The sequence below is a fragment of the Scophthalmus maximus genome, chromosome 5 (assembly GCF_022379125.1).
Source record: "Scophthalmus maximus strain ysfricsl-2021 chromosome 5, ASM2237912v1, whole genome shotgun sequence".
NCBI lineage: Eukaryota > Metazoa > Chordata > Actinopteri > Pleuronectiformes > Scophthalmidae > Scophthalmus > Scophthalmus maximus.
The window spans coordinates 13,683,258-13,701,005 of NC_061519.1; the positions used below are offsets into that span (position 1 = coordinate 13,683,258).

General features: G+C 43.0%; 1 protein-coding gene across 1 annotated transcript; it reads right to left on the reverse strand.

Annotated features, from left to right (window-relative positions):
- Positions 1-2: 2 nt before the first annotated feature.
- Positions 3-15,329, reverse strand: LOC118310355. The gene is made up of 14 exons (XM_047331845.1): positions 15,140-15,329; positions 13,151-14,347; positions 11,601-11,800; positions 11,270-11,441; positions 10,880-10,930; positions 10,408-10,513; positions 7,582-8,138; positions 6,566-6,769; positions 6,331-6,492; positions 2,985-3,139; positions 1,944-2,204; positions 1,127-1,298; positions 818-859; positions 3-573 (listed from the first exon to the last, which is right to left on the reverse strand). The coding sequence occupies exons 2-14, from the start codon at positions 14,270-14,272 to the stop codon at positions 472-474; spliced, it is 3,306 nt and encodes a 1,101-aa protein (XP_047187801.1). The 5' UTR covers positions 14,273-14,347; positions 15,140-15,329; the 3' UTR covers positions 3-471.
- Between the last annotated feature and the right edge of the window lie 2,419 nt (positions 15,330-17,748).

A 17,748-nucleotide genomic window follows, 5' to 3' on the forward strand; every position in this document is an offset into this window, starting at 1 on the left:
CCTGTAGGCGCGTATTCATATTCAGTGTTTTAATCGTTATAATATTTACATTATCGTCTCCTCTTAATCTTCATTCACGACATATCTATACAAAAACAGACATTCGTTAGACATTCTCTATTTAAGTTAAATGGGGATGCTGTCGCTGTAATGGCGACAGGTGGAGGGCTTCTTGCTGTGTCTTAAGTGTGAACACGAAATGAGAAGTAACAAAGGAAAATGTTACACAATGTTCGACGAATTCAAACGTGATCGGTGTCAGTTGTCAAGAAGAACGAGCAAAGTCTGTCGTAAGCTTCACATTGTAATAAAGGGATTAAAGAGTTGTAAATATTGGTGTCAAACATGTCTGACTGAGCTGAACTGCTGCAATCCAGACAGTAAAACTGAATGAAGACGGGGGACGAGTCCTTGTTTCTTTAGCCCTGTCAGTGTTCGTCCTCAGTGGTGCGGACATGTTATTGAGACACACTAACAAAGACCTTGGTCATAGATTTTTACCAGACGCTTGATGTGGAAAAGCTTTTGCCGAAGTTGTTTGCTCTGCTTCTTCTTGGCTTGATGGTCTGGTGTCTGGAGGAAAGAGCAGATATTAGACTATCAGTACTACACCGTAGTAGTAGTAGTAGACGTACTACAAGTAGTAGAACTGACATTTTGAGAAACTAATTCACTTTTTTATTGTACAAGCATTGAGAAAATCTTTTGCTGCGTACTTCACATGTGAGATGTGTGTGAAAATGACCGGACCCAATTTCCTTTTTCAGAGTTCACGTCTGAAAATTGATTTCGATGCCACAGATCTAAAAACACTCACCCTTTTATAGTCTTTCAGCCGGTTATACTCCCCTGCCACACCCTGAGAACAGAAAAACAACGTCAATCACATGATTGTGCGGAAATTATGCCACGAAAATATTTAAGTAGATTCTTAAAATGTAGCACAAAAATACATGATGTTGTTCATCGTCAAATCTAATGACAAAAACGCACAAAGTACTTAAGTGAGTGAAATCAGTTTATCATCACTACTTAATGTTTCAGTCTGACAGATTGGTACTGACTCTGACAGCTGTGGCTGTATATTCTTTCAGAAGCAGTATTATCCCACTCTGCTGTTGCTTACCTTGTACTTCGTGGAGCCTTCGTCCAACATGTCCAGTTCTCGGTTCAGCTTGTGCATCTGGTCGCTGATGTCGTCCATGTCGGCACAGAGGCTCTTGTAGCGAGCCAGATCAGAGTCAAACTCCCGCTTGTACTGCTGCCGCTGCTCGTCTGAAGATATCTCTGGGTACAGCCTGGAGTGGGACGTTGAAGTGGACACATGAAATCGTAATCATATTAAAAACATTATTTGGGTTGTGCCACATACAGAGAGGGATTAGCTTTTTATATTTTTTTTATCTGTCTTCTTACCAGAGTTAAATTAAAATAATTTTAACAGTTGGCCTACTTAAAGACACAGGTGATTTTCACCAGTGTTAGTGGTATTACAACCTTTTGTTCTGCAATAGCATGAACACTGAGTGTTTGAGCAAACATTTTTTCTTAAAGGAAACATGACACTGTCTGACTGATGTAAAATAATCAATTTGACCAAGTATTGACACTGACTGATTGACAGACTGACTTTTGCTTGCTTCAAGCCACAGATTCTGGATGATAATCTTTAAATTCAAGCATTTTGTCACCCAAAACTACAATATTATCTATTGTTGTGTATGAAAAAATCAATTCAATTATTAGAAGTATACAATACAGCTCTTCAGTGTCATTCCTTTGGTCAATTGGTTGGATAACAGAAATGAAAACATCATAGTAAGACAATTATTTAAGCTTGAATTCAAATCTTTTTCATGTTATGCAGCCTGGCTTTAGTTGCATTTAACGCTGTACATTAATTTTTTTTCTTCTACCTAACTTTCAGCAGAGCAGGGGCCCACCTGTATAGGTAATCTGTCTGGTCCCGGTCCAGTTCATTGCCAGTGTCTCCGGTGGTGTACCCAGTTTCATACTGAGACTCCAACATCTCCTGAGCAGCAGGCCGACGCTCCCGATCCGTCCTCTCTTTCCTCTTCACGTGATGGGGAGGTGGCTTTCGGACGCCGTCGGTCTCGTCCGAGGAGCTGCTGGAGTAAACGGTGACCCTGCTGTTCTGGTACAGAGGCTCCGCGCCCTCACGATTACTGTTGTCAGCCGGGGAACTAGGGGAGATGCATGATGTTATAAGCCTAAATATGCTTGGACGTCTACAGCCACATCAATACACATTGGCTCCAGTCACAGCTGACAGTGTGTGAGAGGCGGGGTGCACCCCTGACAGGTCGCCAGCCCATCACAGGGACATACATATAGAGACAAACAACCACTCACACTCACACCAATCGTCAGTTTATAGTCTGCTTTTTACCTAGGCTGCATGTGAAAACCCCACGCAGACACGAGGAGAACATACCAGTGCTCTAGTGATGGCAGGTTGAGGTTACTGGAATTCTTACCTGCTGGTGGCGCTAGAGGAAAAATCTGTGAATCACCAAAGTCATGAGTCTACATCCCCTGGGCACTTTGAATGTCCCTACACTAATTCCATGACAGCCATCAAATAGCTGTTGAGATATTTCAGTCTGGACCAAAGTAGGGGACTAACAACCAAACACCAGGCCAACGTTGTTATCCACAGCAACGTCACTAGCATGGCAAATAAATTAATCGATAAACCAGTGTGCAGGCTCTTTTATCCAAGTAGCTGCATGAAAAATTGAATCATTACAAAAGTAGGAGTGCAGAGTTTGACAAATGAAGTTTTCCCGTATGAAACCATACATCATGACATATTTCTTTCACGTGCCCCGGGAGCTGTAGATCAAGACCAAAAAGGCAGATCACCCAGATTGATGACTGATGTTGTGAATGCACCGCTTTTTTCATTTATTTCTAATGGTGTTCGTGCGCCGTGGGCCCATCAACTGCGACCAATCGCTCACCTGTTGCTTTTGTAATTTCCCTCGCTGTGGATGCTGACAGTCGCGTTGCCGTAGGAGACCGCACTGTTCACCGCCCGCAGGTCAGGTGCGGCTCTCTCCGACACGACAACAGTCGGTGCCTGCTGTGTGCTGCGCACCTCCCCAACATGGTTCACCTGAGAGGGCGTCAAGAAACTGGAATCAGAATCCCTTCACTGAATGCAGAGGTTTGTATTTGAGGGAACATATTGATGCAGATTTCCTTCTCTTTTTTGTGTGTTGTCAGAACTGAAATTTTGATTGTCCCACCACAGTGCGGACAATTTGATTCTGTTTATGAGGAGATGCAAAAGATAGAAAATCTACAATAACAAAATACAAATGATGTGATATGTATGTCTTTCACTATTCTGAAGCATATATTTAGCATCATGCCATACACAAGAAAGTCCTTTTTGTGCTGGAAAGAGAGAATCTTTCTGGCAGAGTTTTTTTTACACAGATAAAGTGTGATAAAAAAAACTGTCTGTTGAGAGGCCGTGTCACTGCCAGACATGTACGCATGCAGCAAGACAGACACACAGCAGTAAAATAAAAAAACAGCCTTCAACTCCAGAGAGTAGAATCTCTTCCAAATATTTCCTTCAATGACTATTAATTAGAAGAAAAGCTATTTTCCAGTGTAAGAGTGTGTGTTTATATCACCATGAACACAGCATAACAAATAACATGCGCGGCCAAAAGGAAACACCCTGAAATAAGACAAGTGTATACCACACACTAAACAACTGCATTATGCCTCACATAATCTGCTGTCATGTACTGTGTAATGCATCATTAATGACTTCTAGTCTTTGACCTACTTCTGAGTCGGAGTGTAGTCACAAAGGATGAGGATCTAGTGAGCTGATGTGAGCGTCTGGAAAAAGCAGCCTGTGAAATGGATCTCATGAATGTGCAGTGAGTGGATGATCATCTATGAGGAAAAAGAAAAAAAACTGGCAGAAACTGCCGGGGAATCGGATTCACCGCAGTGGAAAGGTGCTGCGACAGCTGCAGCTCCATTCACACGTTATTAATCGCGGTGCTGTTGAGTCCAGACAGCATTTGTGAAATAGGCACTTTCTGCCAAGGTTAAAAATCAGAGAGAGTTTGATTTAATGGTTTGACTCTGACATCGCCTCATGATTTGACTTTGCTTGTATTGGTAAATATTAATTGGGATGTCCTTTTCAATGCAAGCAACAGAATTTTCAAAAATCATGCAGTGCATGCTTTTAACATGGGAACCCTACATATGCATTTACCACAGTTTCCACACGTGTCAAATGAAAATGTAGCATGAAACACCAGGTGTCCAATCTGCACCAATGTGCAGCAGCCCCTTCACAAACTGAATCATTTAGCACCACCACGCTCTGTAGGATTTCACACTGCAACACAGAGGCAACTCAAGCCTTTTTTTATACATTATACATTCCACATACATTATATATGCCTCCCTGCAAGGCAAGCATCTCCACTGTGTTACAAGAGTGTCCCAGAATAGGGCTTGCATTCTGATGAAGCGACTCGCAACACGCTTTACAGTGATAGACATTATATACGCCAAGGCCTCACTGGATAGACTGACTGAATAGGTTTCTTCCCTTTTCCCAAATGAGTCACGATGGACATGATGCATTCATAGCACACTGCTACTCTAATACATTAATCACTGCTAAACAACATGTGAGGCGACTGCTGTGAAGAACAAACAGCACAGCTTTGACAGGGCCCTACAACGATGACTACACAAATGGTGGAATGACCAAAATAAATGGTGGAGCACCAACGCTCGAGGAAAGTGGTTGCCCCGAATCCTGGGAATCAGTCACGCTTCAAGTGAAACAGCCAGAGAAGGAAATAATTTTTTGGTTGAACTACTCATAACTCATGTCCTCTCAGTAAGACCATAATCTGTGAAGAGGGGTCAGCGGTCTACTGATTCAAAGATGGACCAGTAACAGCGACTGCCACTTTTCCCAATATAGGTTTAGGTGGTTTCATCATATGACCAAAGATATTTTGATATAGATATTTTTTCAATATTCACACCATCGCAAAATATGGGCATTTTGTAAGCAAACGTTAATCTGAAAAAAGGGACAACTGAACAAATCTTTGTTCATTTGAAACTCCGACTTTGAAAGGGTTTTCTACACTGGTTCAGTCAAACAGTGCTTATTTCATTTAAGGACAAGTGTCTCTTAGGAACACAATGAGTTATTTACAGAGTTCTTTACCATCCTTCAATCGTGACTGTGAGATATATATATGTTCAAACAACCTGTAACCTGAAACCCGGCTCTTGATCATGAGGTGGATTACTTTAAAAGAGTCACGTGACCCGTCTCCTTTCACAGGAGATCCTATGATGTTGCCCGCTGGTGATTTTTTTACATAGTTTCTGAGCAGCTGTTATCACGAGTCGGGTTAATAATCAGTCGGAGTGAAACCTGGGTGTGCTGGAGATAAACACCGACACTCTGTGAGTCAACAGCCACATAATGTGAGCTGGTGAAACCCTGCGGTCACTTGCAACATATGAGTATCAAAACAATGTGTTCATATCGGCCTTGAAATGGTCTATGTGCTGGAAACTACAAAGACCAAATATGAGGTTGTAAAAAGTGATTACAAAGGTAAAGCCACATGGCTTCTGGTCTTTTATCGACTCGTTCATAGTATCAACTTTCGGTCAACTGACTTCCCAGCAAGAGGCTAATTTAAGCAGAAATAGACACCTTATTGGCTTAAACTTGTCTTTATGATGTGAAAACTGATTGCAAAGTGTAAAGGCCATAGAAAAACAATACTATCCACGCTCATATTAGTCCCCTATTAGATTTTGCCTTCACCATGTCATTCTCTTGGCCACGAGACGCAGTTTTTGCCAGAAAATTACAACTAGATTTACGGCACAAAGGAACTGCGTAACCCATTGTGTGACCGAAACAAGGAAGCGAATAGTGTTCTCCCGGTATCTATTCCCAGTGATTGGAATGGAAGACGGTGGAACAGACAAATTGACAAAAACAACTCAACCCCACAAGGAGAAAAATATTCCCATTGACAGGGGAGCCAGATAATGAAGTAAGAGCGTCAGTGTACAAACTTCTCTGTTCTCCTTCGTTATCTCCAAAGTGGTGTTGACAACTTCCTCAGGAGATCTGAAGAAAAGTACCCTCATCCTTACGTCTTGCTACTGCAGCGTCTTTACGCCAGTGACCAAAATACCACTGGAACTGCTTGGGGCTATTGTCTCTTTTCTTACAGTGTTTTAAAAAATAAAATTCTAAATTCTAAAGATGGAGATGTTACTAACCCAGTCCTGAACGTCTTGCCCCTCCGATGGTCTGACCAGTGGACTGTCCCAGTGGATGTTGGCTTTGCCGTGGCGCCAGATCTTGCTGCGGGTCTTGTAGGCGAAGTAAGCAGACAGCGACAGAGCCAACACCACCATCAGACCCAACACTAATGCTACCGCCTAAGGAAAGAAAGCAAATTATAGACCAGGATGGGGAAGAAATCACCAAACTACAATCAAACAGAACAATGACCTCTTCGGGGTCCATGTAGCAGTAGTGATGCAGGTATTGATTGTACATGGGGAACCCCCCTGGAAAACCCGCTCCCACGCTGCCGCTGAGGCTTGGGCTGCCCTGGATGTTCTGGCACATCATCAGCATGGGGTTGTACAGCATGCTCTGTGAGCTCTGAGACATTGGGTTCACTCCAATCACAAAGATGATGTCGATGATGCCCTGAAAAGAGAGGCAGGCTCAATCACGTTACTGATGATACTGAAGTATTTTCTCATAACATTACTGTGCATACATACATGCATACATGAAGACATGTTTCTGCCTTTCTCACCATGTTCAGTGTAACACCTGAACTTAGAAGGTCCCATGAAACAGTATCATTATGTGTCAGCGACGTACAGTAAAACAGTAGTAGAGTGATGAATCAAGCTTCATTGTCAACCAGTGGGATATTAGCTATGCACAGAAATGATAGGTCTGGCAAAAAGTAGGGTTTGTTGACCTATTCATTTTGAAAAGGTCAACAAACCGTCAACCTTTTGTATTTTGGCGCTCTGCTGCTCATTTGACAAAATACAGGTTTTCTGCAGTTCTTCACTGGCTGAAGAGGGTTGTTCGTGTTTTCAATGTACTTGAAGGGCACCATAGGTTCCCCATATATGTTTGGAAGGAGAGGCGAGGAGGTATTCAGCTGGTTGCACTATGCAAATTCACCATTAGAGGCCTCTAAGACTGAACTCATGTAAAGTGAAATCCATATCATAGAGGGGGCATGAACCAGAATTCATTGCAGATACAGCATAGCCACTAGGTGTAGAAGCTAGAAACACTGGAAACACCTTGTTTTGCTTCCTCTTATGTCCAGTATATCCTGTGAGTCCTGTGTAAAGTCATTCTGGGAAACGGAGGAAACTTACAATTCATTGATGACACCATAGTGTAAAATCATTATGGGGGAGACATTATATAAAGATCATTTTTATTTGATGACTGGATCTTCCCATAGTTCATACCCTGTGGGGCGGACTCACCTGGAGGACAGCTAGGATGATATCACATATGAACACAGTCAGGTAAAACCTGCATCCCCTCATCATCCGGGACCGCGAGAAACTCGCCACCAGGAAGCCCAGTGAAACCAGGAAGTTGATGGCTGCCATGGAAATCATCGCTGACTTGGCCGACTGTGGGGTCATGTAGGAGCCGCCGTAGCCGTAGCTGCCTCCATAATATCCTGACCCTGTCCCCGCGACACCCCCTGTAGCCCCAACACCGTAACCCCCATACCCGAATCCATTCATATCCCACACCAAGGTTGAAGCCACGCAGGCGAAGATGAGGAAACACATGAGCACCGTGGCTCCCTCAAAGGTTTTGACAAAACCAGGCGGAGAAAACCAGCGGTGGAAGTGTTGAGGATTCCCTTCCATGTAGTGGGAGTCTGGAGGGAGATGGTAGGTGCAGGGGACATACTGGCTCTGAGGGGGATGGACGCTCCTCGGGGGGTAGAAGCTTTGGGAGGTGGTGCTGTAGGGTGGGCCGTACACAGGAGGGCTGTCATACATAGTGGATGTGACTACAGTTTCATCTGTAAGACAAAGGAAACATACGATTATATGAATCCATGGTATTAGCAATGTCCTTGTCATACACTGAAATATCACCATATCACTTTGTATTTAGCAGCAGCAGCTTCAAAAGTACCCAAAGTCAAATTATAACCGAGTGGCAACCCGACGTTGCTCGGTGAACTGCCATTTTGAGGCATAGAGTTTAGCATTTTGACCAGCGCCATCTTGGGGTTTTATGGAACCAGACGTAGGAGCAATGCAGTGCTTCATCGTCATTCTACTCTAAATAAGACCATCATTCACTAAATGAATATCATGCTGGATTGGAGAAGACTTGAAACGAGATTGAGTCCATAAACTTCTCAGGAAAATGTAATAAAATAAGGCCAAACGACTGTTTCTTAGTCCTTTCAAACACTTTGATCAGTTTAGGTTTTTGAACACTGCTTAAAGCAGCACAGCATGAGCCCCTGCCCTTCGTTCACCTCAGCCCATCCCTGAACTTTCAGTCCGGTATTGCTGACCCACACTTCATCGCTCCGGAGGAACTCAACCCAACGGCCTTCAATAATTCAGACAGACAGACAGCAGGTGGGAGGTGAGCCGGGGCAGCCATGCGTGGTGTTTGCTGCAGGGCAGAACCAGAACCACAGACACTGTTCCCTCCCTGTGCTGCAGCTCCAGTGTTTGTGAGGTCACCTGAGTGTGGTGACAGTACACTGACAAGTGTGTTTGTGTTTTTGATCAACTGCATAGTTTATTTAACTTTGCAAATTTACTCCCAGACAGTTACATTATAAAAACAACAACCCAAACAATAAAACACAAAACAGATTTTTGTTTTATAATGAACCTCTTTTTTAAAAATATATCCTCATTCTCTCTGCTTCATTCTTACGGTTACACGTGAAAACAAAATGCGGTGAATTGAATATTTATATTCTGCCTCTTTTCCATTCCAGGTGTAAGGTCCCACCACTCTATTTGACAATGGCCATACGCGTGTAAATCATTTCCAAACGATTTTTACGCGCGAAGGTCTTCTCTAAACTTCCCAACATGTCACTAACAGCTCCAACTGAACAAATGCCACAGGAGATATTCATTTAAATATCGTGAGAACTGGAACAAAGACCCACTAAGAACCCTGATATATCACACAACTTACCACACACTGAGGGAAACGTCGTTCAACTTTGCACCGGTCCAGCGCAGCTGCCCTCATTCCGCGTCATTCACGTGCGTCTCCGTGTGTCCGCTTCATGCGTCGTCAAATGTTTATGATGGATACTCTGTCCTCTATGGAGAAAAAGTCTGTAAATGAAAAGCTACCGTGCTGCCTGAGTCACCGAGGGAGCAGCGGAGTGACTGCGTGTCCCAGCAGGGAAACACTTGACCTGCTGCTGCCACAGGCTCCCTGATACAGTTACAGGCTGCACATCAAAGTCCCCAGAATACATATACACAACAGTTGGTTGTGAGGTATTTGTACACTGCCTACAAATATCAAATGCAATCAGAACTCAAACATCAGATGATTTAATTGATGACTTATTTCATTGATAAGATGAGATATTCCTTTATTAGTCAGACAATGGACAGATTCACCATGTTGCAGCAGCAAAGGAAATATTAAAAATTATGAAAGTTAAAAAAGGAATAAATAATTAAACATGCAATGTAAGCACAAATGGAATAAAAAAATAGGAATAATACAATGTAGGCAGAATATATACAGTGTGAACAGAATATATACAGTGCGACAACAACAACAACAACAACAACTAAATACAATTTAAAACAATTGATCAGTCATTGAAGTAATTTTGTTAAGCAAATGACGTTTTCAAATATCCAGCTTCTCAACATGGTGAGGATTTGCTTTCTTTTCAAAGGTAATTATAACAATATGTTTATAGACCAATCAATTCACTGAGCGCTTACTTCGCATTTTGATGATTATTTTTAAAATGATTCATTATGATTGCAGACTGTCCTGGAGCATGGATGGATCACGGGACAGCGGGCCACATGGGCACAGGTGTAACTGACTCATGTCCTGAAGGCAGTTCTATAAGCAGTGTTGATTCAGAACTGAGAGCAGGTATATTCATATAGTCCAACATGAAGGCTGAACCATCAAATTTTACAATTGTCTTTTGTAAAAAAAAAAACAACGAGATTATTGGCAGAATTTACATTTTAAAGCATACAATGAATGAAGAGCGGGGGAGATATATGACAAAAGTTGATTTGTTCTGACTTCTGTCCTTCCTTATGTCTGACCATTTGCCATGATCTGCTGGTCAAAAGTGCAGATCCGGTTTTTGATGTGGCTTAGTTTGGCCTTCAGATAGTCACAGCGTTGCTTTTTCTCCAGGAAGGCCGGGTCCTGTAAACCACAGACACACAAAACAATCTAATGATCTAGTCTGGCTGCAAACTCAATTACCTAAATCTGTCTTTTGAATTTCCCCTCTCGCTCTCCCTCCGCCAGCCGTTGTCATGCCTGGTTCAATCTGTAATGTAGCTCCGTTAACTGAGAATTTCCAGAGTTAACCACATTTCCTGATGGGAGCAGTATTATTTGCATCAGTGGCCAGCTTCGTTGAAAAAAATTATACCTTTGTGTTCACACAACAGTGGTGATTCTAATTCCTCTGTGGGTTAACCATCAGAATGACCAAATCACTCTTCTATTGCAGACACAAAGAGTGGACCAGTGCCCTCACTTTTTGACAAACTGAAAATCACTTACACTTTTCTTCTGCTGATACGTCTTCAAAATTCTTTGAATCCTCTGTCGCTCCTACAAGGGAGAAATGGAAATATATCCAAGTGGTCTTGGTTGTTATCTTTCTTTTTTTGTCTTCTGTGCTGTTTTATTCCCATATGTTTTGTAAAGCACTTTGTTACCTTGTCAAGATGAGTGCAATTGAAAAACAGTTTTATTTTTATCATCATCATTTTAAACATACCCGCCTGCATCATATTTGCATCATACAGAAACAGATGTACACTCAGGGATCTGTTGTCATAATAATTTAAATAACAAATATGACCTTTGACCTAAAATTAATTCTTGGAAGCATGTCACAGAAATCATTTATAACATATATGTAAACAGCTGACGACATCTCCCTCTCACCTCCTGGCTTTTTCCGTCCCGGAGGAGTCGTGCCATCATGGCATCCAGCTCTCTGAACTTGTTGAAGGTGGTGCTGATGTCTCTGTGAAGGTCTTTGTATTCCTGATACTGGTCATTGAAAACAGCTTTGTACTTCTCGCGCTCTTCCACACAGCTGATCTCCGGATACTTCCTACAGAGAGAGGTGGTGATTACATGGTGACAGCAAACAGATTCTGACCCTTTGTTTCTGTAGGGTTGTCAGAATCGTCCATAATATGTACAGTGTGTAAACAATATCACTAACTGTAGATGGTCGTCCAGGGCATGCATCGTGTAAATGTTCACTCACATGATGTAGTCTGCGACAATGTATGCTTTGGGGGTGTATTCAGACGCGGTGTCTCTCTGCAGACTGCCTGGGTTCTTGTGGACCTCGGGAGCGAGTGCATGTGGACTGATATGATCTTTACGCAGAGATTTATCCATCTCGTCCTTGAATGATATCCGCTTCGTTTTCGGAGGGACCAATGGGATGGGCCGCTGAAACTCCTGTCACCAAAAGGGTTAAAAGAGAAAGAGTATTACACGGTAAAATGTAAACCAACAAATGAATAACGTACGTAAGTTTGTGTCATTCTCACAAGAAGCTCACAAAGAAGCTGAAGGGCAAATTATAGGTTACGTGTCATAGAGATTAAGAATAATAATAAAAAAGAAGCGAAACCCCTGAAGCTGCATTCCCTAAGCTGGGAGAGGGAATTCATTATTCTGCTCATTCCGGGGCCTCTCAGCCTTTCTTATTTGGCATCAAATATATGAGCTGACCAGGCTGTTTCTCGCCCATGGGTGGTGGATGTGATACTGGATCACATGGGCTCTGTTTGCAAACAGTAAGGCGCCTGGTAACTGGTGAGGGGGACAATCACTAATACTCACAAAGATACCAACAAAAACATGTCTGTTTTATGTGCCCAGTGCAGTGTTATTAACAATATATTCATATTAACAACCGATATTAACATGCAACAAAAAAAGAGCTGTTAATGTTCAATAAGGGGAAGCATTATGACGTTATTGTCATAATGCCTTAAAATATCGTATTAGATGTGTACTGGATTACTTATTTGGCATGATGTGCTGATTAAATTAGATCAGAGGCAATGGCCACTGTTATCTAATCCATATTATTAGCTATTTGTTTGAAGCCATGCTACCACTGATATAAAAAGGTTACCAGTATTTACAGGTATAATTGTGTCACAACTCACAATACAACAACACTTTTTTATTGCTGTGTGTCGTGCTCAGTAGCCATAGTATTTTTTGAAGTAATTATAAAAGCTAAATTGATAAAGCGTCATACATGGCAGCAGAGCAAGGGAGTCTACTGCACCTTTAACTTACAACGTGGACTACATGGTTGATAAAGTCAAGAAAAACAGTTTGCAGCTTTGGGGCGACTCCTGGCTGACTGCCACGGCATCACCCAGCAGAAAAAATATATTAATACTGACAACTGGCTCACGGCAGATTGCCTTGACTGACTACATAACATTGAATTTGCTCTGTTGTTTGGGGTGGTCGCAGGTGCATAAGCAAATCAAAAATAGTATCCCTTACCGTTGCCTAGAATAAATGTGGAATTTTATCCGACACAAACTTGAAATAACCCCCCCCAAAAAAAACAAGAACTGGGCAGAGCTATGCCCACACTAGGTCTCACACCGAAAGGCAAGCATCAAAGACTGTAAAAGGGGAACAAAGGAATAAAGCACTGGCCGGACATTGACAGAATCTGTGAGTTAAACCTGTCAAAAATATATTTCCCATCCACTTTGAATTTAGAAATGATGAGCTTGTACTTTATCTAAAACTTCCCATAGTATTAATAAACTCTACCTTGTTCTCAATGGACTCCGTGTGCCTACGTGCAGCCTCATGTCTCCACATCTTCAGACATACCAGGAAGCTTCCCAGATACAGTGTCATGTTGATGAAGAGGAACGCTGTTCCCGCCATCTGGCCCCCATCAACCCGGCACAGATTGGCCATGATGGGGTTCACGCCTATTGTCATGTTGCACAGCCCCCCGCGGTTCAAGTCATTCAGGTAGACAATCCCTGCTGCCATGTAGAGCAAGAAAAGCACCACGTTGATGAAGGCCTCCGTCAGAGGCCACCAGGGAGCGTCGAGGAGGATGGTGCGATAATACATGGTCATCCCCATCACCAAAAGACCGAAGGTAAGGATCCAGGTGACGCCAGCTACGGCCAGGACGAAGGGAGTCATGGGGCCTCTGTAGCTGTATCCAGACATGCCAAGCCCATTGTTATATGCACCATTATAGAGTCCATAGGAGTTGGACCACTCGCTGTCTTTCTGGATGTAGGCGATGACACAGGCAATGACCATGCCCCCAAACAGTAGCTCAAGTCCAGCAAGAAGCCTGAGCAGGCCTGGCCAGGATTTCAAGTAGGAGTACTTCTGGTTATAGACCTCCAGCTTCTCTGCGTAATACTCGGCAGGATGGATGCTGGTGAGCAGGGAGTCCTCTCTAGGGCCTTCGTGAAGCAACTCATCAGTGGGGCTCTCCCTCAGCAAGGGCTTATGGGAGTTCTGGCTGGAATTGCCCAGTGATTCTGCCCAGTTCCTGCGCTCAAGCAGTGGACTCACGGGAGGACTCACCCTGGTCCCATTGGGAAGGATCTGGATCCTCGTGGTGCTGGCTTCAGAGTCACTTTCTCTTGTCCATCTATGGATGATGCCCCCCCACGACTGAGGGATGAGGGATTTCAGCTTTTCCTTCATGCTCCCTTTTTTGTCATCCTCCTCCCTTTCTGCAAATGGTGGAGTGCTGGATGTTTGGCCTGTGGAGTTTCCATCAACATCATATGTGCTATTATCTGCTGAGTGTGTGTGAGTAACCCACACAGGCACTGGTACATCACTGATGGAGTTCCTCTTGCTAGAGGAGGACCCAGCCGCGCTGTCAGACTCCTGGCCCTTGCTCCAGCTTTTCATGCTGAATGCTGATTTTGGTAATTCATTGAAAAACAAGTAATCACAAAATCCTTATGAGACATGGAGAGGGAGAAACTGTACGGGGGGGAAAGTATGACAGGATGAATAATTAGTGTTGTAAACATGCAAGCAAATGTATCATAATCATATTGTCAGAAATATATAATTCACAAAGCCTGATAAAAATAGCCTGGAAAAAATAATTCCGTGCAAAAGATTCAGATTATGAATTTGATATTACCTTCCATAAACCTCTAATTTGTAAAAACCCCCCCAAAAAAACCAATAAAAACAATGCTATTTATACCTGCTCTTTGATAGTGACAGTGAACCAAAAATATTCAAATGATGGGCCGTAAAACCAAAACAATGCACTGAAAGACACTAAATACTGCATGGAATTCAGAGAATTGGAATATTATTATCTTCGAGATTGTTACTATGAGAAAGCCCTCTCACACACTGTACATGTTTATATTTGATTGATTGTGGAAGTAATAAGATTGTTTATAGTTGCTTGTATAAATGTATGAATATATATACTGCGATGTAATGTGTTCTGTATGTCATTTGCGGCATATGGCCCAAAATAATGCAAAACCACTGGATTGATCCTTTTCATTGCTCACAGGTATCAGAAATGCGCCAGACTCTGCTACACAGAGTAACACAACATGACGATAGCACAGCTCCGACTCGACTAATAACAGAGGAGTTTAAGTTGAGCTGTGACTCAACACAAACTGCTGTGCAGTACATACTCTTAATAAACAGCAACAGTCACTGACACACTGTCACATCATATCAAAGTAGAAACACATTAATACATGTCTTTTTAAAAATCTTTAAACCACCAGCCGTCCTTACTTGTGTGACCCCAACTCGTCTCTCTGGTCAGCTGGAGGAGGTCAATCTCTCGTAGGACTTTGAGTGGCTGTTTTTAAGGGAACAGGCACCGGACACCTACTGTAAAATGGCCGCCGTGTTCAGCAGGCCCACTGAGCTCAGCCTCTTCAGACTCTCTCAGGTGACTCACTCCCTCCTGGTGCTGGACGCTCGGTTCAGCACACACAGGGCTGTGTGTGTGTGTGTGTGTGTGTGTGTGTGTGTGTGTGTGTGTGTGTGTGTGTTTGTGTGTGTGTGTGTGCGTGTGCGTGTGGAGGGCGGGAGTAAAAGCTTAAACATTAAACCTGAGCCGCCCCCTGTGCCGGTGCTGACTGGCACTACTAGGTTAAACTGTGGGAGAGAGAGAGAGAGTGAGAGAAAGAGAGAGAGAGAGAGTCAGAGGTGAAAGTGTTGACACTCATAACATGGAGGTGAGTAGGTGGGGAGCTAACCTGAAGTGAAGCATGTAGCCCACTTCAGGTGCAAGGAGGTGCTGGGACTTCAAATTACTGCTATTTTATTGATAAGAGAGGGGAAAAAAGGTGCATAATCCACTCATTAATTCTGCTTCAGGGACGTTGGTGTACAGCGCACACAGCAGCCCAGCATCTGGTACTTTAAGTACTAAGCATATCACTTTAGATGATCGAAAACATCCAGCAGATAAGGCTTAGTTTTAGAGACAAGCATGTGTTTGATATCAGCTCTACATGATCAATGACATCCCTTATCTATGATCTGTGAAATAATGCTTTATCATCCCATCGTTTATGAATAATTCATTCTCATCCCAACTGTGTCATGTTGTTTTTTTAAAGGAGAGAGGTGAGGCAGCTGCCGTGTTTGGCACTAGAGGGCAGCAAGCTCCCGTGCGTCTCTCTGACAGCTCATTACCACCTCTCGCCCTCTCACTGAGTTTGGTTTATCTCTTAAATCCATCCATGGTCTTTCTCTTTATATCTCACTGTGTCTTTTCTCTTCCGCTTTGTTTTCATTCTTCGCCTGCCCCTGTGGACATCAACTAACATCTGTGTTCTGATGCCTTTAAGCCCCTTTCCTTCAGTCATGTGGAAATAATAGAAGATAAATTAAAGGTGCACACTGATATTAAATATATATTCTATTGTTTCCAAGTAGCAATAATGACCAGTATCCAGACTTACTGCAGCACTTCCCCTGTAGCGACGACACTCACTGCTTCTCCTCAGCGTAGGATTTAACCCTCCATATGTAACTCCAGGAGTCTCTCCTGCTGGATAATGTGACGTCATTCTGTGCCAGCGATTCATCAGGAGCAGACTGATTTTCATGTAGAGAAAGCTCAGGGCAAGGACATAGTGTCCCCCCCACCACCACCGCCACCGCCCACCAATTTCTCACACAAGAACACACACACACACACACACACATACACACACACACACACACACACACACACACACACACACACATATACACACATATATACACACACACACACACACACACACACTGCAGTGCTCATAGCCAATACAGTGCAGTAAACACATAATGCAACCAACTCTCTCAAGTGAGTAGCGAGTCCCACAAGTGGCCCCGGCCCGGGGCTACCTCATCTGGTGCTGCCGTGTTCGTCCCCTACTGCCGGCACAGGTGCCCGCTCAGCTGCAAATAATATGCGGAACAATGCAAAAGTCATGTAGGGGGAGGGTATGGATTATATATACATATAAATACAGTTGCCTACATTTAAAGCAATACCTACAGTGTAGTTACATACATAAAGGAGCATGAGGACAGTTCTTGGTGTTCTGTGTTTACCTGTGTAGAAATAGCGCTGGTTAAATGATGGTGTTTGTACACGTGTTATCAAATATGTTGTCATATGAGATAAATGTGGAGCAGCATGTGTGAGCAATGCAAATATTGAAATATGTGTTAGACATTTTTAGAAAATGCTTATTCATTTCCATGCTGAGAGTATTGATCAGATGATAGATCCTACTATCCTGTCTGTATAGGGTAAATATGAAGCTATGTTTAGTTTAGCATTTACAATTTTTTTGGCTTTTGCTACCACTGCATGTGATGTTTATGGCCCAAAAAAAAAAAGTATCTTCAAATCCTTTCAACGATGACTTTCTCATACTAACCGACAGTCACTCAAAAGAGTGTCTCGTTAAATTGTGATGTTTTGAATGATCAAGCATAAACGGATGAGGCAGTGGTGAGTGACATTAGTCTTCCGTATCAATAGCAGTATCAGTGGATGTATAGTGAAAGTTAATCTGTATAACTGATTCAAAAAACGCTGCTGTGAGATGTGATCATAGATCTGAATTCCTTGCCTGAAATGATTCTTTCAAATGGATGAAACATGGGCTGCGTGCTGCATGTGTACGTTATGTGCGTGTATCAGAGTGGATACATGCATGTGCACTTTCATGCTTGAAGATCTGACACATGGCCCGAGGGCCTTCTTTTTCTTCCTCCGCAGCTGAATGAAGCAGGGAGGCTGCGGCAGCCCCCAACAGACCACCTCATTTGTGTCAGTTCATTCTGCCTCAGAGACAGAAATGGGCAGCGGAGGAGGAGGCGCAGATAGGCAGAGA